At 40.8% G+C, this 25,395-nt stretch overlaps 3 protein-coding genes across 10 annotated transcripts; 2 read left to right on the forward strand and 1 right to left on the reverse strand.

The window, feature by feature from the left end:
- The first annotated feature begins 1,425 nt into the window (after positions 1 to 1,425).
- Positions 1,426 to 10,036, forward strand: ipp (intracisternal A particle-promoted polypeptide). Its single transcript, XM_076293477.1, has 10 exons — positions 1,426 to 1,490; positions 2,026 to 2,477; positions 2,614 to 2,825; positions 3,413 to 3,632; positions 4,819 to 4,974; positions 5,345 to 5,512; positions 5,709 to 5,846; positions 5,955 to 6,077; positions 7,278 to 7,498; positions 8,593 to 10,036. The coding sequence occupies exons 2-10, from the start codon at positions 2,111 to 2,113 to the stop codon at positions 8,815 to 8,817; spliced, it is 1,830 nt and encodes a 609-aa protein (XP_076149592.1). The 5' UTR covers positions 1,426 to 1,490; positions 2,026 to 2,110; the 3' UTR covers positions 8,818 to 10,036.
- guk1a (guanylate kinase 1a) lies at positions 9,764 to 20,131 on the reverse strand. 8 transcript variants are annotated; one of them, XR_012988529.1, is made up of 10 exons: positions 18,925 to 19,034; positions 15,839 to 15,952; positions 15,697 to 15,738; positions 13,766 to 13,862; positions 12,356 to 12,494; positions 12,177 to 12,261; positions 11,975 to 12,060; positions 11,651 to 11,818; positions 11,457 to 11,526; positions 9,764 to 11,136 (listed from the first exon to the last, which is right to left on the reverse strand). XR_012988529.1 is itself a non-coding variant. In XM_076293480.1 (8 exons), exons 1-8 carry the CDS (start codon positions 20,069 to 20,071, stop codon positions 11,783 to 11,785), a joined length of 624 nt encoding a protein of 207 aa, XP_076149595.1. In that variant the 5' UTR covers positions 20,072 to 20,131; the 3' UTR covers positions 9,764 to 11,782. The 8 variants fall into 8 exon arrangements, 4 of the variants coding, with proteins under 4 accessions (XP_076149595.1, XP_076149594.1, XP_076149597.1 ...); XR_012988528.1 differs by having other exon boundaries at positions 9,764 to 11,526; XR_012988527.1 differs by having other exon boundaries at positions 9,764 to 11,526; positions 11,647 to 11,818.
- cunh1orf35 (chromosome unknown C1orf35 homolog) lies at positions 19,102 to 25,173 on the forward strand. Its single transcript, XM_076293478.1, has 9 exons — positions 19,102 to 19,192; positions 19,295 to 19,511; positions 22,005 to 22,155; positions 22,288 to 22,333; positions 22,431 to 22,513; positions 23,214 to 23,286; positions 23,470 to 23,552; positions 23,694 to 23,825; positions 24,362 to 25,173. The coding sequence occupies exons 2-9, from the start codon at positions 19,415 to 19,417 to the stop codon at positions 24,624 to 24,626; spliced, it is 930 nt and encodes a 309-aa protein (XP_076149593.1). The 5' UTR covers positions 19,102 to 19,192; positions 19,295 to 19,414; the 3' UTR covers positions 24,627 to 25,173.
- Positions 25,174 to 25,395: the final 222 nt, after the last annotated feature.

The raw sequence follows: 25,395 nt of genomic DNA on the forward strand, positions 1-25,395 counted from the left end.
TTGAAAACTACAGTAAAGTTACACATTGCTGTAGTTAGGTAAGTAAGTGAGTACAAGACACTGAATACGTACATTTTTACTGTATGCTCTTTGCAATTCTACAGCATTGTGACAGAATTTGATAGTTCAACAATTTTGTATGTAATGACTCAAGCAATGAAATGAAGACTATTAGTTTTATTGGGAACGACTATTCAGCATTCATAAGTATAGTTCATTTTGACTGACATGACATAAGCAAATGATAATGTTAAAAAACAGCAGAGAATTGTATGAAAGCAACTGATACATGTCCAAAAGTATTTGCAATTTGTTCAGAGGAAGGAGAAATTGCTACTATGATGTGCACAAATGACTAAATGTTGTGGAGGTTGAACTAATAGTTATGAGAATTTTCATTCTGATCTGAATAAGCAAAGCGACTGTAAATTAGAGGGAGAGCAGCTTCACAGAAGAGAACTTCTGACGGCAAATTTGAGGAAAAGTTGGTAAACCATCCTTCTTACCTAATTTGAGGGTGCTGATTCTGAATATTTTGTTTACCAAGCTCAATTATGAGTTCTAAGCCGCATAATCAGCATTTTAACATAAAATAGTGATTATTTTTGCTTATTTTCCCTAAATTGTGTTGATTTCAAAAGTAATCACTAAAACAAATAAAAGTGTTCTCTAAATACATGTTTGAGCATTAAAGAAGCCATACTATAGTTTATTAACGTATTTAATGGGAACATGATTACAGTTAACATGTAACTCGGAAATTCTAATCAAAACACAACCATATTTTTATTTCTAACATAGTGAGTCACTTGTGGTGTTTAATGCATTTCATCACAATAACAAATTGCACAGATAACCTTCAACTCAGAATATATCCTATATGAACTATGAAAGTATAGTTCATTTTGACTGACATGACATAAGCAAATGATAATGTTAAAAAACAGCAGAGAATTGTATGAAAGCAACTGATACATGTCCAAAAGTATTTGCAATTTGTTCAGAGGAAGGAGAAATTGCTACTATGATGTGCACAAATGACTAAATGTTGTGGAGGTTGAACTAATAGTTATGAGAATTTTCATTCTGATCTGAAAAAAGCACCAAAGCGACTGAGAAAAACTGTAAACTGAATCACATCAAGTTGAAGCACACGGCCAATAATGGCGCACACAACCCCTGAAGGCACTGCAGACCACTTCAACGTACACTAAACCTTATATAATACCTCCATGCACTAAACCATATAGCTATTCCACCCACAACCATAATAAGAAACCATGCAACCCCACCCACCCTCGTTTTGTTCCCCACAATTATTAGTCTACAGTAGACTAAATAGGCCATCATTGCGTTACTCTGCGCTCGATATGTCTAGCCTAGCAATACGTTTGGGCTGCTGAGACTGGAGCAATAGATTGTAAACACGGAAGTTGCCACAACGGAGGCGCTGTTACTGATGGAGGAGTCATAAGAGTTGTAATTTACTGGTCAGTTCATTGTCACACGTATATACATCACTAAATTATTGAAGAATATGAGCAATAACGCACCGGTATGAAATGTTATGGTAAAGCTGTATGTCTTAGCTGGAGTCCCCAACTATACGGTTGTTGTGGAGTAGAAAAAGGGAGGAGGAGGAGGAGGGGAAGGGAAGGGAAAGGGACGCTAACGTCACGTTAATGGATAAGTAAGATAACATCATGTTAATGGATAAGTAAGAATGTTTCATAAAGAAAACTCAATCGCCAAGAATAAAGCAAAGCACTGAGAGAAGTGCACCCGTATGCATGCACCATATTTGACCTGCTGCAGAATGCATTGACATCTAACTACAGCGATGACTTCTGAATGAAAATAAAGGGTGATGCACTATGCAGGTTTTTTGCAGGTTTTTTTGCAATATAGGATGTAACTTCTGAAAATGAAACTGCATTGGTAGAATATAGTTTTCATATGATTCATTACTGTTTCATATGATGTTTCCCTAATTAATTTTGAAATGTACTAAACATATTTTCTCAGGTCTAGTGTTGGATGGTGTACCTGTGTCTGCACTGTGGAGTGGTAGGAGAGATAGCCTGCAGCTGCTGTCATTGTCAGCAGGTCAATGTCCTCGGGCTGCAGGCCCAAGACTTCTCCCACCACGGCGGCCTCTGCGTCCCACTCTATGGGTGACACATCGGGCGTTGTCATGTCCGGCCACACTTCAGAGCGGGCTCTCTTCGCCGCAGAGCAGCATGCGCGTCTGCTGTTGGCTCAAATGAACAAGATGCGCCTCCGCGCAGACTTCTGTGATGTGCGGCTGTGTGTGGGCGGCCGTTTCTTTGGGGTACACAGGCTGGTGCTGGCTGCCAGCGGGCCCTATTTCGCTGCACTCTTCTCAGGGGCCATGAGTGAGGCCCACGAGGAAGAGGTGCGCATTGAAGGGGTGGAGGCCGAGGTGTTTGAGAAGCTGCTGGAGTTTATATATACAGGTACACATGTGATCATCAGTCTTTCTGTCCTGTGCTTTTTGTGCTTTTTGATCTCCTGAGACTGGATTTAAGAATATGTAGCCTATCAATTAAAAAATACTGTCCTTCATGATGGTTAACTTGAAATACTTTATAGGCTCCATAGATGTGACAGTGGACAACGTGCAGGCGCTAATGGTGGCAGCAGACATGCTGCAGCTGAGCGAGGTGGTGGCTATCTGTGGGGAATTCCTCCGTGGGCAGATGGATGCGACCAACTGTGTGGGGATCTATCAGTTCCTGGAGCAGATCGCCTGCATGGACCTGCTCGAGTTCACAGAAAACTTCATTCATGTTCACTTTCTTGAGGTGAGATGTGAGTTGTGACTTTCTGTCTCTCTTTCTCTCTTTCTGTCTCTCTCTCTCTCTATCCCTGTGTATGCAGTGCACTATATTTAATAAACTTGCCGTGCCTTGCGGTATGTATTATACATGAATTTCTCATGCAGTAGGAAAAAAAGGTAGCCTGGAGGCCAGCTTGAATTTACCCAGCCCATAACATTTGAGTTCAGGAAATTCAGTCTGTAGTCGTTCCATTAGCAAGTCTCTATGCCTGAACTAGAGGTGTTCGGGCCAATCATATCGCTAGGGCGTGCTTTATAAGAGGATGGACAGATGAGCAACAGTGCCTAATCATTCACCTTAGTTGATTTTGTTTACATCAAAAAGGGTGTCGCTACAGAAGCACGATGTTTAGATTTCACTATGGTGTCTGTTGTGCAAGATATTGACTGCACAATAACTTTAAAAAAAAAAAATCGAACAGATAATAGCGATAAGAATGATGTTTATGGCTGTTCTCCCTACAGGATTCACCCATTTCATTGCCCTGATTGGTTAGGTCTATCCAATTGGATGCTGAGCCGTAACACACTGACCATCTGCTTCCACTTCAGGTGTGTGCAGCCGAGGAGTTCCCGAACCTGACCAAGGACCAGCTGGTGAAGCTCCTGCGCAGTGAGGAGCTGCGGATCGAGGACGAGTACCAGGTGTTCACGGCTGCCATGGACTGGGTGTTACAGGACGTGGCCCGCAGGAAGAAGCATGTGGTGGAGGTCCTGGACGCAGTGCGCTTCCCCCTGCTGTCCCCACAGAGGCTGTTCAAATACATTGAAGGTGAGAGCGTCTTTGACGCACCTCGCTCCTTGCCTTGATGTGCATTGTTTGTTCTGTATATTCTGTGCTGTACATAGAGCCGTGCAAATGGTCTCTTTGAGCACATTAAAGTTGTCTGAGTTTCCCATCACACTGTAGAGATGCAGTAGAGAGATGCAGCATACATTTAGTTAGCCTTTTCTGATAGTGCCGAAATATACAATATAAAATATAAATATAATATATATATATATATATATATGTCTTTCTCTTTCAAAGTTAGAAATTATTTTTCATTTGATATGTAAGTATACCTTTCACTCATTAGCAATACAATTGTATTGTTAAACACTAATTACAGTTTTTCTCAGTCGCTTTGGTGCTTTTTTCAGATCAGAATGAAAATTCTCATAACTATTAGTTCAACCTCCACAACATTTAGTCATTTGTGCACATCAGAGTAGCAAATTCTCCTTCCTCTGAACAAATTGCAAATGCTTTTGGACATGTATCAGTTGCTTTCATACAATTCTCTGCTGTTTTTTAACATTATCATTTGCTTATGTCATGTCAGTCAAAATGAACTATACTTATGGATACTGAATAGTCGTTCCCTATAAAACTAATAGTCTTCATTTCATTGCTTGAGTCATTACATACAAAATTGTTGAACTAGTTATCAAATTCTGTCACAATGCTGTAGAATTACAAAGAGCATACAGTAAAAATGTACGTATTCAGTGTCTTGTACTCACTTACTCCCCTAACTACAGCAATGTGTAACTTTACTGTAGTTTTCAAATGGCTGTACAAGTACTGTATAGTGTTGTCTTGAGCATGTTCAGGTAGCGTCACCGAGTTCTGACCTTTTTTTTGCATTGGAAAACACTGAGAGAACTGTCATAATGAAAACATGACAAAGCCATTTGACTATCTTGTTCATAAACGATGGTGTCAGGACTTCTCATTTTGATGACACTGACAGTTTCATTGACACGAATACGTGCTTTTGAGGAATGGACTATCCATTTTGAGCAAGTGACGCACTTTTGCAGGTCATCCACTAGGTTTTGCAGTTTGCACTAATTGTTTTGAGAAATGCACTAACTGCTGTGCAAATGTTAATAGTGATGTGAGAATAGCACCAAAGCGACTGAGAAAAACTGTAACTGCAAGTATTTTAAAGATTTGAATTGCTTTCCTTAAGGTGTTACTGACTTCAGCCTGCGAGTGGCGCTGCAGACACTCCTGAAAGATTACACAGAGGTCTCCAAATCCCCAAAGGAAAACAAGATCTGCAGCCTTTTGCAGCCAGCCAAAACCAGACCCAGGAGAAAAGCCCGAAAGTACCTTTATGCTATTGGTATGTGTTTGAGTGTCAAGTCTGAAATATATATATTATAGATAAATATATAGATAGATAGAAAGATATATTTCTTTCATGCGGAGGACAGTGGAGATAAACAGGAAGCGAATAAGAGAGAGTGATGGGGCCGGGGAATGACCGGCGGTCAGAGTCAATTGAGTCAATCCTGAGGAATTTAAAATCAGAAACTGCTAACTGACACTTCTGCTTCTGCCTTTTGTGCGGTGCTACACCCATCCTTCTTTTGCTATGGAACATGGAAAGATGTGTGAGAATGATTATCCCCTGGCTACATTAAATAATCTATGTGTCTGTCTGTCTGTGTTTCTGTTCTTCCCTTATTTGGTGTTTCTGCGCTGGCTGGCAGGAGGGTACACGCGTCTGCAGGGTGGACGATGGAGCGACAGCCGGGCTCTGAGCTGTGTGGAGCGCTTTGACTCCTTCAGTCAGTACTGGACCACTGTCTCTTCTCTCCACCAGGCACGCAGTGGACTGGGGGTGGCCGTGCTGGAGGGAATGATCTACGTGGTGGGAGGTGTGTGTGTATGTGTGGGTGACCAACATGCGCTGTTTGAGTTGGAGTAATTGTTTCAAGATGAATGTGTTTGAATGTGTGACATTATATTATGATTAGAAAATACCTGGCAAAGTGTTTGTTTCCCCCTACGAGAGATGCCTATCACGGTGGCAGATTGAATGGCCTGTCAGATTTAATTGTTTGTGTTTAACAGGCGAGAAGGACTCAATGATATTTGACTGCACCGAGAGGTACGACCCAGTGACCAAACAGTGGGCTGCAGTGGCCTCACTGACTTTCCCGCGTTGTGGAGTGGGTGTGTGCCCGTGTCACGGAGCTCTGTATGCATTAGGTAACTTCCTCTGCAGACACTGGCATATTTATGCCCAAAACACTTTTTATTTCTTTAGCAGTTGCATCAGTAAGGAAAGCTTCATACAACCTATTATTTTTCAATAAGGTGGTTGGATTGGCTCAGAAATTGGGAAGACCATGGAGCGGTATGATCCTGCAGAGAATAAGTGGGAGGTCATAGGAACCATGGCTGTGCCTCGCTACTATTTTGGCTGCTGTGAGCTGCAGGGTAAGTACATAAAATTCTTCAGTATGCCACTAAGAACAGTGAGCTTCTGATGCTGTAATGTAACACTATTTTAAGTCAGTACAGGAGGGGAATTTGGGTACTGAATAAGGTTGTATACAACAATCCTGCTTTCCATTCACTTCTGTTTAGTTGGCTGAAATGGAAAAGACCAAGAGTAGTCCTGTGATTGAGATAACTTTTAAGTACCACCACCTTGAGTGCAGTTTAAGGCTGTTGCATAAAAACCCAGATGAAATCTTAGCCCTAGATATATTATGGCTCTGGATGAAATTGGTCTCTGTCGCCATCTGGTGGTCAGATAAAATAATACATACACATATAAAGCATCTCGGGAAGTACTCTTAAAGAAGCCCTATGCAGGTCTGGTTATTCCTTTGCTGTTTCTGGGTTTTCGCCGGATTTGGGCTCGCATTTTTCACGACATAGCTCCCCCTGCAGCTTCGTGCTACGCTAAACCCCCACTAGCTAGCAAGAAACCAAGCTAAACACATACAGGGCTCACAATAAAACGGTCGAGCACACACATTGCTCAAGAGACTATCAAACTACATTACAAAAACGAAGTTCACCCAAGGGTAGGCTACTTACAATTTCAACAGCAACAAAGCCAAGTCGGTGTCCGTTTTGCAGTCTTTTTAGAAACTACAATCTGACTACATTTTCGAGGCGCGATTGGATACTTCCGCCGAGTTACATCCGGATTTACCCGGTCCGGGTTCAGAAAGTTGCATATTCGGTTTTTCCGTGGAGAAGCGATAGAGGGAGACGAAGCACCCACCAAACAACCCAGAAAGTGTTGTAGAACCATCAGAACGACTCTCAACCTGCATAATTAAGGTCATTTTTGCTAAAATTGTTGCATAGGGCTTCTTTAAAACTGCTGTTTCTGTTCAAAAGGTAGGTGTAAAGAATGGATTGTAAATGTGCAGTCTCTGAATGTCCCCATGTCCAGTCCTATAAACTCTTTTATTTGCACATGCGCGTTTCGGCGTGTGCCTTCTTGTATATGCATAGTGCGACCTCTCTCCTACTCTCCTTTATGTATAACTATCCAGGCCAGCACTCAAAGTTTAAAAGTAGACAAATTGAGTGAAGCCTGCTCTTATCCTCACTGACAGTCCTATAAACTCCATTCCTTATGATGATTGTTCTCCACACTGCTCTTGTGACCGCGGTCAGGCTTCATCTATGTAATCGGTGGCATCAGCGACGAGGGCACTGAGCTGCGCTCAGCCGAGGTGTACGACCCCATCTCGCGCCGCTGGAGCGCCCTGCCTGTCATGGTGACCCGGCGTGCCTATGTAGGCGTGGCAAGTCTCAACAACTGCATCTACGCGGTGGGGGGCTGGAACGAGGCCCTGGGCTCCCTGGAGACGGTCGAGAAGTACTGCCCTGAGGAGGTGAGCTCGTATATAAAATGGATTTTCTATTTTTAAGGTACCAAGTACAATTTTAAACATAAATGTTTCCAGTGTTGATATATTGTACCAGATTTCCGTCATCAGTCTGATTTACATCTCCAGTCCCTTGGCAGGGCACAGATCAGAATCCAATAGACACCTGACAACATTTAACAAATGACTAAACATAGCCTGACAAGCCAGACCCACATCAAGATGTAGGGTCTGGGGACTCATCATTCACAGTGCTCAGTCAGAGGGGCGGGAAAAATGGTTGTCTTTCAGATTTCGTCTGCACGCAATAGGATAGCGCTACAACTCATGAGTTCCATGCGTTTTCCCACCAGCGGAGCTAGTTGGCTAGTTGGCTAGTTGTTCAAACTTTTGCCAACTTAAAAAAAGCTTAACTCGTGTCACGCTGTTTGCCAAAAGCAACATCCATCTTCTTTGTTTTCAAGTAGCAGGGAATTCATGCCGAACCGTCGTAACTCTGCCATCATTATATTAAGCCCGCCTACTGACCCTATACACAATGTGATTGGCCTGATCGAAGTTTAATTTTTCCAGCTCGCAAGCCAACGGAGAGTTCCTAAACTACCCTGGCAGCAAATGACATTTGCTGCCGCTAAGGTGCGTCTAGATTTCTAGGCTAGACTAAACAGGCAGATGATACGGATCACATACAGTATGTTACACATGATAATGCACTCCCACACACACATATATACAGGCACACAGAGATACGCACACACACACTATGAGAAATAAAAAATACAAGATACAATACAAATAAGGATAAGCAATCCCATCTACACGGTGGGGGTGGGGGGGGGACTGGAACGAGACCCAGGGTTCCCTGGAGAAGTCCTGCTATGAGGAGGTGAGGACATACTCACACCACATGCCCTCTAGTACACATGCAGAAACACTATCATACATAACATCAGACAAAGAACAGCATTGCACTGCACTTTGTTTTACTAAAGTCATTTTATGATGGAGACCGATGCCGATGACACCCCCCATTAATTAAGTGTGTGTGATTGTTTATGATGGCCTATTGAACTGCAGAGCATTATGTCTCTTCTCTGCAGGAGAAGTGGGTAGAGGTGGCGCCAATGTCGGTGGCACGTGCTGGAGTTACGGTGGCGGCGGTGAACGGACTGCTGTATGCAGTCGGAGGACGCGTGTCCAGCAGGGACTTCTCCGCCCCGGTGACCGTGGACTCGGTGGAGATCTATGACCCACACTTGGACACCTGGACAGAGATCGGCAACATGATCACCAGCAGATGTGATGGGGGTGTGGCTGTGCTCTGAGGAGCCCCTGGGCCTAATGTGAATTTAAGGCCCGAGATGGACCGACGCTTTGCACACAACAAAGGAATGTGAAGGATGTGTGTTGTTTCAGTGGATGGGCCCTTGTGAAAAAACCAGCAGACAAAATCAGTCCTTCATGACTTTGATACACCATCATTATCAGAGACTTGGAGAACTTTACGATCAAACATTTTATCTCAGAGTCCATTGCCTTCAACAGAATCTCCAACGAACTCTAGTGTTGCCATCACGTCCGTCTGTGATGGGCGTTTACATGACTGTAAACCTTCATCTCATTATCGCTGCCAGACTATTTAAACTTCATATCTCACTTTCTACTTGTTTTAGCACATTGTATGTGTTGTCTCACTGAGACAGGTTTTTCCTCTCTAATCTCAGATCCTGGAATGAAAAAATACAAGGCCTCCCCATTACAGTTTAGCACCATCACACAACATAGTTTAGGTTGTCTTGTGGAACACATGGCAGCACATCATCAACCTTACAAAATGTTGAATGGGAACAGAATCTAACCTTTCAAAGCATTTCAGCTCATTTAAATTCAAAGAGTAATATATCTTTTCACATAGTGAAGACTCTGTGAATGTGTTGAATGTTACAACTGATGAAGCTGTGTGCAGTGGAACACCTATCAGACGAACATGAATTTAAAATAACATTTTGAACCACCTCATTGTTCTGTGTATATATTTATTTTTCTGGGGCCACTTTGGGAACACCTGTGGTCTCCCTGGTCTGATGGTACTGCTGAAGACATTGTGCAGGACAGAGCAAAAACAAAGTTTTTAAAAAAAAAATGTTAATTTATATTGAAAATGTTCATACATAATCCATGTGAAGCACAGGATCTATTTGAGGAAACCACTCTGCTGTGATAAGGTAAGGACATGAAGAGAAAATAAAAATGTGGAATTCTCACAAAACCTTTTCAGAACTTGGACTTTAATTGGAATTGTACAGTGAATGTAAATAATAACAAACACAACTAAGACATATGTAGACAGAGGGGGTAGTTGAGTTAGTTTTCATCCTGTTCCGAGACTTTTGTATGACTTAAATTCCATTCTACTAGAGGCCTTTACAATGTCAAAGTGTCAGTGGCCAGCATGGCTTTTATACACAAGAAACAATACAGGACTTAAGTGTGTAAAGAGGAATGCATTTGACCCTGTGAAAGCACTGTTATAAAAGGCATGTTCTGGCCTCAATCGATGAATACTAGGTTTTAATTCATTCTAAATATTAGTTACTAATGCACTCCATAGCAAACATTTCGTTAAAAAAAACAGCTAAAGGTATAAAACGTGTTAGGACAATGGCTACAACAATAATAATAATAATAAAAAAAAACAACTTTGTGGAATTTTGTTGAACCACTTTTCAAGTATTGTGGATTCCAAATGTGCTAAGTTTTTATCCATTTGAATTCTCCTTTCTGATAACATTAAATGTTCTTACTACATTCCTGAATCAACTGCCTATGATGCATGATTATACGCTTTCTTTACAAGGTGCATCACATTACATAATGACACCACAATTAATTTTGATGACAAAATACAACCTGAGGTCCAATAAATAAACAAAACCAAATTCAAACAACTGAAAATCACATCCATAAATATTTAAGTTAAACAATTGTTGGAATAGGTAGACTTTGAACTGTGGAAATACCTGGGAGACCTGATCATTATTAAGATTTAGGAGAAAGCAAACGAGAAAAAACATCTTCCGCTCATAAACGTAGACCATTTCCAATATCCTTACACAACCCAATTATTATAACGGCTTTCCCAATAAATAGCCACACACATTTTACATCCTTTTAAAAACAGCATGTTGGTCATGTGTTTACCGTTCAGATCTCTCTTTACATGTGGTGTTGGGTCTTCTCTGAAGACTAAGAAGTCCATGACACTTGGCAGGACATCTGTGTCTAGTAATAGACAAGCTTCATATCAACAGGCTTGCATGGGTTCATGAGCAGCAGAGCACAGCCAGGATCCATAACCTGATTGCTGAAAGTGAAGGAAGTCGGCTTCTTGGTGTGGAATAGCATGACTTCTGGTTGTGTTTCATACTGTAGCTGCCGTAGGCATGCAACTGAAATGCACGCTTTGTTGATGTCCCATTACTGACAAGTGGTAAACACCAGGATTTTTTACAGTACAGCAATTAACAATCAACTTGGTGCCGATGACCGTCCTCAGACAAAATGCTGGACAAAAGGGCAGCACACTGATCCATTAAAGAAACAACATCAGGCCGCAGCAATCAGAGTCAGAAATTATTGTTTTCCTTTAAGAAAAGTATTGCATTGATTATAATGATAATGAAAACAGATTGTTGTATTAATGAGGAATCTAGTTTTGTTGAAAACACTAAAAGGCAAATAATAGATAACAAATAAAATCATGGTGGTATCAAAAGAAAAGATGACAATGGAATTAAAGAAGCACTAAGTCTTAACAATATTTACACTTAAACACGGCTGTTTGTGTGTCAGCACCTCCCTCACACTCTTGCTAGTGCTAATGCATTCTGACAGGTAAACGGAGAGCCACAAATCATCTGTGACACCTACTGGGATAAATGAGAGACAGAAATGCTAGGCATACCTGGAATGTGTAAACTACGCCAGCACTTACAGCCCAAATATTCCAAAACTGCATAAATGAACACCAGCCCCTGCATAGACACCACAAAGATAGGTTTATCAGGGGTTAGAGGCTATACTAGTTCAGGAAAGAAACTAATCATTATATGGGATTATTGACCATCATACTATCACTGTACATGATTTCAAACCTGCTTTTCATTCAGAGCATTCTGCCCAGAGAGTCTGGCTGGGATTGGGAGTCTAGTGCCGGAATGTTTATGTGAGAAGCCCTGTAGCTGTAGCCTGGAGTGGAGAGGTGAGGAGTATGGAGGCTTGCGTGGTATCTTAGGCCTTGGACGTATTTTTTACTTTTTCAATTTCCTGAGGAAAATAAGATTAGAAAAAAAAGATATTTTATCAAAAGGGTGACAGTGACATGTTTAGGTTAAAGCATGTTTATTTCCTTTCCTGTTTCAATTGTATGCAGAATGTTGGCCCTGGCAATGTTAATGGCAATGTTATTAATAGGACTCTTACCTCAAGAAGAGTCTCTTTCAAATTCCCATATGCTTCATTAAGATCATTGTTTACAATGACAACATCAAATAGTCCATCTTCTTTACCTTGAGGGTGCAAACATTTGAACATTTTGTTTTAGTAAGCATAATAATAAAAAAAAACAATTACTGTGAATTTGTAAATAATTTTGGAATAACTATGAAAAAAAAAACCAACTCACTCAGCTCCATATCAACAAATGCTGCTTTCAAACGCTTTTGTAGACTTTCCTCCGATTCTGTTTTTCGATCCCTTAAACGTTTCTCCTACAGCAAAAACAAATCATGTTTTAGTATGGTGGGACATTACATAGCGAGGCCGATGAAAACAGCCACAGCGCTGTGGTTATTGTCTACTCACCAGCTCCTGCATTGATGGGGGCTGGATGGAGATGTAGATTGGGTTCAGATCTGTTCTCTTTATGTTTTTCACTCCCTGCATGTCAATGTCCAGTATGCAAATCAGGTTCTTTGCCTGCACAGCCTGCACGGCAGCTTTGCTGGGGTTGGGGTGGAGTATACAGTGTACATGAGCATATAGAACCAAAGCACTGACCATACCTTGCCAAACAATATTGAAGGGGCCCTATGCAATTTTGGCCATTTCTTTACTGTTTCCTCACTTTTTGCTCACAGTTTTCGCTACAGAGCTCCCCCTACAGCTTCAGAGTATACATTTTACGACACACCTCGCTTGGTCAGTCTGCAGTTTCCTCTTTCCCTGTTCCTCCGACAACGGTTTACTCGCTTTCTGCTTCTTTTCCCCAGCTCTGCCATGACCAATGCCTGAGAAACTCCATCGCTACCTTGTTTTTCTGCTCACAGGCGTTAAGGGGAAGCGAGGCGGCCACCATTCAACCCGAATAAAGTCATATAACCATTCCAATGACTCTGAAGCTGTTCAGTTAAAGGTGCGATTTGTAGGATTGTTACCGAACGTTCTGTAGGCCAAAATCAAAACATTGGTGAACGTTCTCAAGACTACCAGACGCGAGCCTCTTCTGGGTTGCCAGATGTAATGAAGGCTAACGTTAGTTGACCTGCAGCTGCTTTAACGTTTCTCCAACCATGACCCAGCTACACATTACGGAAACAGTGAAAATAAAAAATACCTCTCTAACCAACGTAACATATTTAGCTGAAGTTAGCGATGCCGATGAACTTTAGCCTAGGCTACCTGTTGTGGAGAAATATGGCCAGCTCTGCGTCAGACTTGATATTCTTCCTTTGACGAAGACGTCACCGTCTCAGGAAGCTCCTCCGATGTTCACTTAATTTGTTTCTTGTTTTAATTTTGGAAATTTGCCTGCCTCTCGTAGGCGTTCATGACTACAACTGACAGCTGTTGACAGTTGGCCTTTGCTAATTTGGCAACCCAAATAGGAGGACGCGCTAGCCCATTATTAATACGCTATTCTAGAATTATCGTTCAAAACATAAACGAAAATTCCAAGAGATTCCGCCCCGTAACTCATTTTTTTCATGGGTTTTACGGGTTAGAGTAAATGTTGTCAAATAAGCCATTACTTCAATTCATCGTGTTTCCTTACTCTCTGACAACATATGGGGATCATTTTTGGAATGGTTACAGTTTATTTTCCATTATTTCCTACATACTGGACCTTTAAGGTAAATTAAGCTAAAAAAACTGCATAGTTCCCCTTAAATAGAAACAGGGCTTAAATTAAGTCCTTGTTTTTCCTATATATTACATTAAAATAAAAATTTTTACAACATTGTGCTTTTTTGTGTGATAAGAAGTTATCTTTACCTTGTTCCGTACATGTTCCCAGAAAATTCAGCATTCTCGATGAATTCCCCATTGTCAATGCTTGCCTGCATCACCTCCCTGGTCACATAATGGTAATCTGCAGGAAAGGCAAAAGCCATAAACAGACATGTATGTGCAAATGTAACTTGCTTTGTGTAGATGAGCCCCGCACCAGATTGGACTCACAACCTCAGAAATTGGAAGGGGGGGGAGGCTGAGACCCATGGGTGCTAGCATGTCTCAGGTGTCAGGGAAGTATACCAGAGATGTTCTAATTAGGAGACAGAGCACACAAAAAATCTCCCATAGAAATGTATGGGGTTAGTTGAGTTCGTAACGCAAACATGGCAATCACATGGCAATCACACATATTCCGTCGCCAAAAGTTGACATGTGAATACATCGTGCCAATGCTGTTCTGCCTGAGATAAATGCCCAATAAGTGTCCAAAATGTGTTAAAATATGGCTGCCAAGTGGAGGGACTTGCCTAAAAGGACTCAAGCCATGCAATACTTCATCCTATTCAAGTCATCCTATTTTCTGGTCTGTTTTGAGCATCCTATCTAGGAATCAGGATTCAAGAGTGATAAAATACAGTACCCTCTAGAATTATTGACGCCTCTGCTAAAGTTGACTAAAAACCTGTATCATACATAATCTGTTGGTGATTTATTGTAATCTCACAATGAAAAAAATAGGAAAAATCCAACCTTGAAGGGAAGCAAATTTATTCTGAGAATAAGTAAAATCTCATAAAGAAATAAAGATTTTTAACAAAATCACGTTGCTCACAATTATTGGCAACCCTGCTTGTAATACCTTCTTAAGCCTCCCTTTGCCAATAAAACAGCTTGTAATATTCTCCTATGACACCCCAAAAAGTTGGAGAATACAAAGCAAGGGATTTAAGGCCATTCGTCTTTACCAAATCTCCACAGATCGTCCAGATTCCTAGGTCCACACTAGACTCACCTCACTGTTTTTCTGTGGAGTTTAGATCAGGGGACTGAGATGGCAATGGCTGAAGCTTGATTTTGTGTTCAGTAAACCATATTTGTTTTGATCTGGACATTTGCTTTGGTTCATTGACCTGATGAATGATCCAATCATGACCAACTTGTAATGTCTTGGCAGAGATTGACAGATTTCCTTTGAAAATGTCCAGGTTTTTTTTTTGGTGTTCATGATACCATGCACCGTAATTAGGTTCCTAAGACCCTTGGAAATAAAAACAGCCCCACAATAGCACAGCCCCTCCACCATAATTCTCATTAGGTATGGGGTTCTTTTCAGTATAGTCGTTCTTCTATGTACGCCAAACACACCTAAAGTGTTTCTAGCTAAAGAACGCAATTATTATTTCATCTGACAATAGACCACACTTCCAGACAAAGACACTGTACCATTCAGTAACTCCTGCCGTTTACATTGGTAATTAAATGACTGGACAGGCCTTTACCTGGCATGCCCTCTAAATAATCTATTAGCAGTGAGGTCACTTTTGAAGATTGTTTGGGGGACTTGGTGACCCCATGATGATACCTTTTTCTGTAACTTTTAAACAGTGGTTAACTTAAATAAGTTGAAATTAGATAGGAAAATGCTTCTGTTAAATTTTGTATATAAGATTTTTCTAGGGGTGCCAATATTTGTGAGCAACGTGTTTTTCTTAAAAATATTTATTTCTTTATGAGATTTTCCTATTTCTCAGAATAAATTTGCTTCCCTTCAAGGGTGGATTTTTCCTCATTGTTTTCATTGTAAGATTACAATAAATCACCAACGGATTATTTTTTATACCTGTTTTTAATCAACTTTACCAAAGGTGCCAATAATTCCAGAGGGTACTGTATACAACAAACTGCCCAAGGTTATGCTAGAAATTGACAAACAAGGCTGTTACGAAGTCAGAAAATTTAACCAACATTACCTTTGCCATTCACTTCTCCTGGGCGGGGATTCCTTGTTGTATCTGGAGGAAGAAAGTTAAATGAGTTGAGACACTCAATTCAACGCTGACACATTGCCCAAATAGAGTGTGTGCGGAGAGAGTCAAGAGGGTTCATGCTTACGGGAAACGCTGAAGCCAAAGACTCCATCAAACTCGTTGAGGAGCTTCTTAAGCAGTGTGCTTTTCCCAGCCCCTGACGGTCCACTTAACACCACTGGCCTCGGTCCTGCCATTGCTGCAGAGGGAGGAGAGACCAGTTAGACCAGAAAGAAGGAATGGACACTGGCTGATGGGTCTTAGAAAAAAAAAGATAGATAAAAAAATGCAACCGAACCAGTTTGAACGTTTTTGGTGTGTCAGGCAAATTGTCAACAGAAAAGATGAGGCAGTGCCCAAACACTCTGGGGATGTACGGAAGAGGATGAATCACTCAGCTAGTCACACTCATGGGTACACAGCACAATTAACAGGCACAACACGTTCAACCAAGCACCAATCAGCACGTAAGGGTCCATGGCAAGAAGTCTTGTTGTCAAGGTGAATACAATCAACAATCAATTAATTAAAGCCTCTTCAGCTGGGGTCTGGAAATTATTACAAACATCATCACTGATCATATTCCACTCAGAAACTGCCAGCATCACCCACAAACAGCAGCTTAAAATCAGATTTGTGTACCAAGTCAAACTAACAGTACCACAACTGCGGGATATTTTTAAGGAAGCATGTTTAAATAGGAAATGGCACCACCATGTGAACTTAGGCAATCCTTGTGAATGGAATGAGTCGCTGGCAAAACTACTCCGCTCTGCCCTGTTTGACACTGTTCCCATTAAAGCAACACCAAAGAACTTTTCCTCTGTCGCACGCACGCTATTTGTTTATCCAACGGCTTTGTAAATAACTATGTCCATAGACAAGGTAGAATATGTTGCATGATTTTATGAAAGTAGGCTACGATGTATTGCGACATCATGCATGTCAAATTTGTAGTTTCTTATGTCTCATTCCATCGAACTACAGATCCGCTACCCGATCTGGCAAACTTACATAGTGTCGATAGAGGGCCGTGAAGCGAATGCAGAAGTGCCGTTCCCCCTATTACGAGTTGATGAACCACGGAAATATTATTTTAAGGTACAAACAACAATTTTGGTAACAGGCTGTTCATAGCAAAGACACAGAACTCCAGCTACTCATAACAGGACTCATACTCATAAGAGTTTAATATAGAATTCTTTGCTAAAATAATGCCGAAAGACTACCTTTAAGACTTTTCCTAACTAGAGAAGCACTGGTTATGTTGAAGAATCTCTTACCTGTAGAGGAAGAACTGAAAGTGAGTGAGGGTGGAACAAACCCCTGAATGACTTACAGTACTACATTACAGAGGAGTGGTTATGCGTCTTGATACGTAGGCAAGTACCAGCAAACCTCCAATCACTATCCAGGAAATCCAGCCTACTGACTTGTAGAACTGCAGAACCATTAGAAGAAATCAGGATGCTGCCCATGTAATGATTTGCATTTCCTACCAGTGCATCTGTGATGACGAAATGGATTTCTATTTTTGAAAATAGCAAATGAGACTAGTGTGTTGATGTTTTAGGTCTAGTTCTATAGCTTTTGTCCTTATGAGTTTTACTCAAACTAGAGGAATTCAACAAAACCATGTGCTTTGTGTTCCTCGATAACATACGTATTTCAGTGTGTGGGAATGAAATGTTGCTGTGTGTCTGTCAATTAGACAACGGTCCTACGATATCAAGATAGCACTGATTAGGGTAGCCCAGCAAATTTGAAGGATACTTAAACTCCTAGGACTCCTTGGAACTCAAAGGATGCTTAAAATAGCTTCAACTATTTGCTTCTCCTGTCACAGAAACTGGTGAAATTAATCTTTATCAAAAAAGCTATACTGTCTCCCTGGGTATTTACCATTGTAAACCCAGCTATTGATTTCTCTACCACAGCCTGACTGGGTCAAAGTAAATGAAGCGTAATGTGTAAATTAATCAAAGAAAATATTATAATCCATTTGGCAATGTATACTATTTTGTCAACAAAATACATCGAGACAGCATATGAGAGAGAAAAAAATGGAGCATTAATAGTTGCAATTTAATGATAAAATTATGCAGTTCTACAAAAACTTACATCAGGTCTGCGTCCTGGCTTAAGTCACTATTTTATTGCTTTTAAAACCTTAACTGAAACCCCATGGTAACAACACATAGCTGCAAGACAAGCTCTCTTGTCTTTGTGCAGTAGCAGGGCCAGCATGACCCTATACGCCTTTGCAGCTGCGGATGACAGAAGCATTCTCTACAGCTCAAGGTGGCTGTCATGTCATGCCATGTCAAAATCAGAGCTAGGGTTCAGTGGCTTGGTTGGAAGCAATAGACAACTTTACATTATTCAAAATAAGACTATCAAGTAGTATTGCCTGGGTACAGACCCCAATTTAATGTTATTGAAGGACAAACTGGCATCTGCCACAAACTTGACATATACAGGCCTACATTCATTTCAGGATTATTTTCAGTTAAATCAGCATTTTAGGCAATCATCTGACATCTTTAACATAATTCAACATGGACTTCTGCAGGATAGACTAAAACTGTGTAGTCTACTTCAAACAGTATCAAAATAGAATATTCTAAAACATTTCAAGTGAGACTACATTGATGGTATATCACGATTTAAAAGCAGAACTTAAACTAATGCAATTTCTTTTAATTGGTTACAAAACATCTGTAATTAAATCTTAATGAATAGTAGACCATTCAGCACATGATTCACATGACTTTTGACATGTGAAACCAATTCATTAGTTTTAGGAGTAGGCTATTCTGCAATCTACAAAAAAAAAAATGTATTATTTTGTGTTGCCAACTTTTAAAATACGTAGGATTATATTCATGATAAGTATAGCCTGATGCAATTCAAGACTATCATCAGACCCTGGGGATCAAACACTACATGACTTAATTAACATTACCCACATAAACAGAGTCGAGTATGCATTTCCATCGCTAATGTTTATGTCAACTGACATGTAAGTCCTGCGAGAGACATTGCAAGAGATAATGTACCGAGGTGAACAGAGCAAGTAACGTTAGCATTCAGTCTACGGTGATGAAACCGGGCTAGACCATAAGGTCTACTACGACTGCAGTACAGTGAATGCAATTTCAAACAACCTACCTGAAGCAATACGGGAGAAAAATCTCATATACATCAGGCAAATGTGTATTCCAGAAAACGAAGAATGTCTTCACCACCACCTGCAGTCAAGTAACAGCCTTCCGTATGAAAGCCATTAGAGAATGATCTACGTCATCACGGCGGGCCAAAATAAACTCGTTGGTTGGTGTGACGATACACAAAGGTGATCTACCAAAGCTCCGGATTTACTACAATATCTCGCTAAAGAAGACGGACACTTCGTCACACACCAACAGCGCTAACAAAAGTGAAGTTTTCCTTCTTTGAGAACAAGTATCGGATGACATCTTGAAACATTGCCGCTCTAGTGGTGACCACAGATAACCTTTTACTTTTACCGTCTATGCAGAGAGAACCAGAAACTCCCCGGATGATAACGACAAGAAGGCCTTCAGCAGATGTCAACTTCCACGTGTAAAAGCACTCTACTAGCTTCTATACCTAGCTAATAACTAAGATTAAACAAGCCATGTTTGGTTCTTCGAGATCTGGGGGTGTCAGAGGTGGCCAAGACCAATTCAATTGGGATGATGTTAAAACCGATAAACACAGAGAGAACTACTTGGGTAAGTGGCTAACGTTAGCTCGCTAGCTAACTATATAACATTATCCAATGTCCCATGCTATTGTTTTCTCGCGGGTAACGTTTGGCAACGCCAGTTGATCTGTTTGCTTTACATGCAAATAATCAATGATTAGCACACGGTAAATTGAGACCAAACCACATCAGCTAGCATTTAAATACCATCTAAGACGTTAACACTGCGTAATAAGTCTAACGTTATCATTAAGCTGAATATCAGATATTGGTGGCACCACCTCACATTAACATTAACCTTTCGATGTAGCTGCTATCCTTAAAAGTTATTAGTATATGTATGTAACGTTGGGTAAGTTGAGAGTTACTAGTAGAAAAGGTCACTCACGAGCTAATACCGCAACATTGATCAGAGAAAGTGACGAGTTTGGACACTAACTTTGGTCCTCGCCACGTTAACTTTAGCTGATAGGTCGCAAGGCAGTAGTGCCAACTGGATCAGTCTCTCAGAATGGTTTTACTAGAAATACGGTCTAAAAACATGATCAATTATGCCAACTTACCCTTTTCATAAATGCAGTGTCTCATTACATTTCCTGTGGGGTTAATGGGTTGTTTCCCCCTAGGTTTCCGCTGTGCTTTTACCAACAGTTACGTCGAAAGTGCTAGCAAGTGTACTGTTAGCAGCAAGTCTCGCTCTCATGTGCGGTGGCAATACGAGGAGGCTCTCTGAAGAGGGCTTGTCGATTTACGCAATTTGGCACGCTGAAGCCACTACAGATTGCCTATGGAGCGCCTGTAGTAGGCTTCTGTCTTATCTTGTAGGGCCGACTGTACAGTAACGTAGAGTGATAACGTCACTGCTCAAGAAGTATTTGCCTATATTTTCATCACATGGTTTAATCAGAGCCCGTCTACGGAGAGCCTTGCCACTCCGTATTAAGTCCCATTGTACCGATTTGTACGTATTTTTGTTGCAGTTCCACCATATTTCCACTGGGGGCGATCGCCATGAATGCAGAATGAATGGGAGTCAATGGAGCTAGACGGCTAAATTTGTCTCTTTCACCTGATTGTCGTTGACAAATCTCAGATTTGATTGTAGTTTGTATAACTTCAACATGGGTTATAGGTCAAAAGTTGAATGAACGAGTACTTATGTCCTTTTGATTTCTTACAGTTTGGGTCGTTGTTGCCCATAACACGCTAGCATTGTGCTAATGAGTGACGTCATTGACACGTTTGAAAAGCTTTTTAGAACAATTAAGTGACTTTTAAAAATATAATACTCCACCAAGTGTATTTTCTTTGCCTCCCCTTTCGAATACAATTACTTGAAAAAAAATTATATCCCGAGAAAAGTGGATTTTGAGGGGTACAGCTCCATAGACCTCCATGCATTCTGCACTCGTGGACGAGCGCCCTCGTGTGGAACCACAGAAGGAACTGCAACCAGTTCAGAAACCGGAAGTTTTCCGAGAGTGGCAGTTCTCCCCTTATTAGACATTCTCTGGTTTAATCTTGACAAACGGTGCCATTTGATTCCCTACACACTATATAAAACAAGGTGGATGTACTCAGGGTTAATTCACTTTAAAATAATTACTCTGACTCAAGCAATTCAAACTGTCATGTTTTGTCAACCTAAGTAGCAAACATAAGTAATACAAATCAAACAAATTCAGTTTTAAACTATTATTGCAAATAACTATTTATAATACATCTCACCACCACATGTTATTTGTTCAAATAAAAATATATTTTAATATTTTGTGTGTCCGTCCCACCTGTTACTCTGTCCCCCTGTTACTCTGATGAAAATGGACACCCCCCTGTACATTGATAGTGTACATGTTGTTGCTATGATATGTTATATTTAGCTAAATAAAAATATGACTATTTTTAACTTTGAGCGCCTGGTGTTTTTTAGAAGTCTCACTTTTTTATGCTTGCGCCTTGATTATTTTAACGTTGGTGTGTTGTAACGGTCAGTTGCATCATTTCTGCCTGGAGGCGAAAAAAGTGTCCCCTTACTGGCCCCTTACTGATGGGGTAAAGCATACAATGTCCCCCTGTTATGTTTAATTATAGTGGAAATAGTTTTTTTTTTTTTTTTCTTTTTTTTTGAGATTTTAAAAATATGGTTAATTAGTATGTTAAAAATATGTTCCTGTCCAGTCACCATGATCGCCTGTTCATTACATGAGTAATAATGGCCGACTTAGTGCTTAACATAACACATTGTTACCCTTGTTACTGTCAACACTGGGTGCTATTGTTGTTCAGGCGTTTTACATGCTGTCCACACTGTTACTCACTGCTGACCTTGTTACCTGTGTGTTTCTTTTTTATATTTATATTTTGCATATCTTTGTGGTTACATGTACTCATGTCTAATATTTTGTGAACACTGTTTGTATTTCCATTACAATATAGGCTACTCATTGTCAGGAATATTTTTTTTTAATTGTGGTCAAATCTGGGCAGAATTACAGTATAATTATCCCATTTATTTTTCCAGGGAATTCTCTTATGGCACCTGTTGGTCGATGGCAGAAAGGAAAAGACCTGACATGGTATGCTAAAGATAAAAAGAGTGGGGCCCCTCTAACCAAAGAACAGGAACTTGCTGCTGTAAGGGAGGCTGAAAAGGAGGCAATGATGGCAGCATTGTAAGGAAATCATTCTAATCTTTTCCATCATGCTGTGTATATTGTTTTCTATTTTCAGATTTCTTATTAACCGAGACAACATCCAGGTCTAAATTGAGCATTGAATGCAGTTAACTTTTATTACTTTTTTAGGGGGCACAAGGTTGTGAAGAAACAACCAACTGGTCTTACTAAAGAGGTTTGTGCCAGACAACAATGAACAGGTCATTTTTTATTTCCAGCATTCCATTTATAGCAATGTTCATACTATATCTATACTGTCATGTGACCAACAGGACTTGGCAGACGTGTGCAAAAGAGAGGGGGGAGATGGAGATGAGAAGGATGTGGATCGAGTCTCTGGGCTTGGGAGCTCCAGGTGAGGGCTTTTGTCTTTTACAATCCCGTCCCCCTGATTCTCCAATGGTTGTTTAATTTGTATGCTGCTATTCAGCTGTTTGAATTTATTTTGTTTGAATTATCATTAATATTAACCATCAAGGGTTGCCTAGATCTGTGGCGTGGACTAGATCTGCCTGGCCTAGATCATAGAGACCTGGTTGCCATGCTCCAGCGTAGGGGTTCTCAAACCTGCTTCTGTGTCCTCCTTTAACACACTGACACTCCATCACTAATGCTCTGGATTCACTTGTCCAGCTATTCAGAAGTTCAGTCCATGGTTGAGTTCAGTCTGCTGGTGGGAGTTGGAGCAAATACAACTACATAGTACATGCATACATATAACATACACTAATGGATGCCATAATTTCCTTTGGGATGAATGGAGTACCTACCTACCTACCTCCTATAATATAGAGTCTATCTACCTACAAGGCAGGGAAGTCCCAGGATTTGTACTGATAACCCCTGTTTGAGGGAAGCAATGATTTATTGCAACATTGTTTGGAATTAAACATGTTTGGTGCCGAGTCATGTCACATGTCATGGATAAACAGTGCCCAGCACCATTCATTTAAAGCTGTTATGGAGACAAGAGGTCTGACTTAAACATAACGAAATGCTCATTTTATCAAGAAGCAGGAATGACTTTGTAGTTTGTTACTTTTCACTGTCTTTAGTGTCGGGTCAAGAAATATGGTATTCTCCCAACAAGAAAAAGAGGCAGCAAAGCTAGGACTCTCTGTCTTCACGGTAAACATTTATTTGTGTCTGCATATTGTTTATGAATGTTGGGGATAAGTAGTATGAATTCATTAGTATATCAAATAAATGGTTGGGAATCAAATACCCATATCATTGTAATATACATACCTTTGCTGCAGCAAGCTGGTATTTGTTGTAATGCAAGGAAAATAATCAAGAGCATTTTTATAGCATCAGAAATCTGATGGACCTCAAGTAGCCTCTTCAAAAAAGACTACAGACGGAACTCAGGATCGAGACAATTCAGAACAAAGGTAATATTGCTACTCTTTTGTTGAATTAAAAAGTAAAATAATTGTTTATATAATTTATCATCGTGTGGTTGGTGTCAATACAATGCAGCATCTCTCTTCCATGTCTGGTAATCATAATCTTGTCTTTCAAATGACCTGAAGGCATGAGAGTCAAAAAAAGGGAAAAAAGGAGAAAAAGAAGAAAAAGGAGAAGAAGAAGAAAAAAGAGAAGAAGAAGCGCCACAGACGAGACTCATCCTCCTCTATCTCCGACTCAGACGATGACTATAAGAGGTAACCAGTCCGTACCTTATGCTCTACTGGACTGAGATGGTGACTGGATACCAAAATGAGTAACCAATTGGATGCAACACTAGAGGGCGCCAAAGCACAGTTGTGTAAAGGGCTAGTGCTGAAATTGATGACTCATTTGAAGTACACAGAAAGATGGAAAGAAATTAGTTCTTGTTTTTGACACTTGACAATACATTTTTACAGTGATAAAGAAGTAGACATATGTCCAACAAATAACAATATAGAATAGCTTTTCTTGTCATTGTACACAAAAATACAACGAAATTTGACAGTGAAATATTCAAGCTGCACCTGTGAAAAGGGCTAGAGAGGACAAATTGCCATCTGTATTGCAGATCTTGTATATTCAGTAAATTATGTTGCTGATCATTTATGTTTGTTAGTAGTAGCATGTGCTGCACCCAACGACCCCCCGCCCCCCAAACACACACACAAACATTCACATTGCCACACACAAGCCAGCCTCCTCCCCTTTCCCAATCATTGATTGTCTGGGTGTGTTTTGTGCCTCACAGGCGGAGAAAGGACCACCATAGTCATAATCCATCATGGAGCAGTCAGAGTGGAGCCAGGCCCCATGACAGCCATTTAGGAAGGGGGGCAAAGGGCGAGTGCCCCCCCCACTCCCCTCCCAGCCGGCGACGCCAGCGGCGGCATGACTCCGAGTCCTCGTCTGACGGGGGGTCTTGCCACCCTCACCGCAGTGCCAAGCGCAGGTCCCCCCCAGCATCCCAAGCACAATGCCTTCGGCGGCGCCATGATACGGACTCAGACGACTAATGCCCCTGTCAACTTTACACACACACACACACACCCTCCGTACTCTACTCACCAATGTAGAAATGCAGAGAGAAAGACTGCAACAAGATGCTCTTAACTATGCTCTTTCTCAGAGACATACAGCAAGTTGGGCAAGTTGGCTTTAGCAAGTGGAATACTTCAGATCGGAGTCATAGCAAAATACACGGTCCATCAAAAGGGTTTTCTTGTGCATCATTCAAAGATCTACTACCCATCATGTCAACATACAGACACTGTGGAAACGGCTATGGTCAGGTGTGTAGTTATCAGATGTCACAGTGACCGAGCTCTGCCTCATTGTAGCTGCTGATGAGGTGAGAGGTCTTCACTGGCAGTAAAGTTGAGCAAAAAAGGATGAAAGCCAGTAAATGCAAGCCTCTGGGAATTTTTAATTGTGTAATGTTTTTATGTAGGACTACCACAGATTGAATAGGAAGTACGCATTTTTTTTTGTTTTTGACCTCATAAAACATTGTTATACCAAAATTGTAGATGTGTATTAAAATCGGAAGGTTGGAAGCATGCAGCACCAGTTTTAGTTTGTCATTCCAGTCTGTATCAGTCTGCATGTGGACAGTTGAGTTGCTACAGTTAGCACCTGTCCCAAATGACAAACTGGCATGAAGAGTATACATTTGTTTATTAGTAACTGTTATATTAAGGTAGTTGTAGCAGTGTCCTTTCACACTGGATTCTGTGATGACTAGGTCACCATCTCCATTGACTTACTAGGTTCTACAGGCTCTGA

Source organism: Alosa pseudoharengus, unplaced genomic scaffold (genome assembly GCF_046254945.1).
Source record: "Alosa pseudoharengus isolate Yale_2024_CS ecotype anadromous, Long Island Sound unplaced genomic scaffold, YU_APseudo_1.1 YU_APseudo_1.1_scf_2, whole genome shotgun sequence".
In the NCBI taxonomy this organism is placed as follows: domain Eukaryota; kingdom Metazoa; phylum Chordata; class Actinopteri; order Clupeiformes; family Clupeidae; genus Alosa; species Alosa pseudoharengus.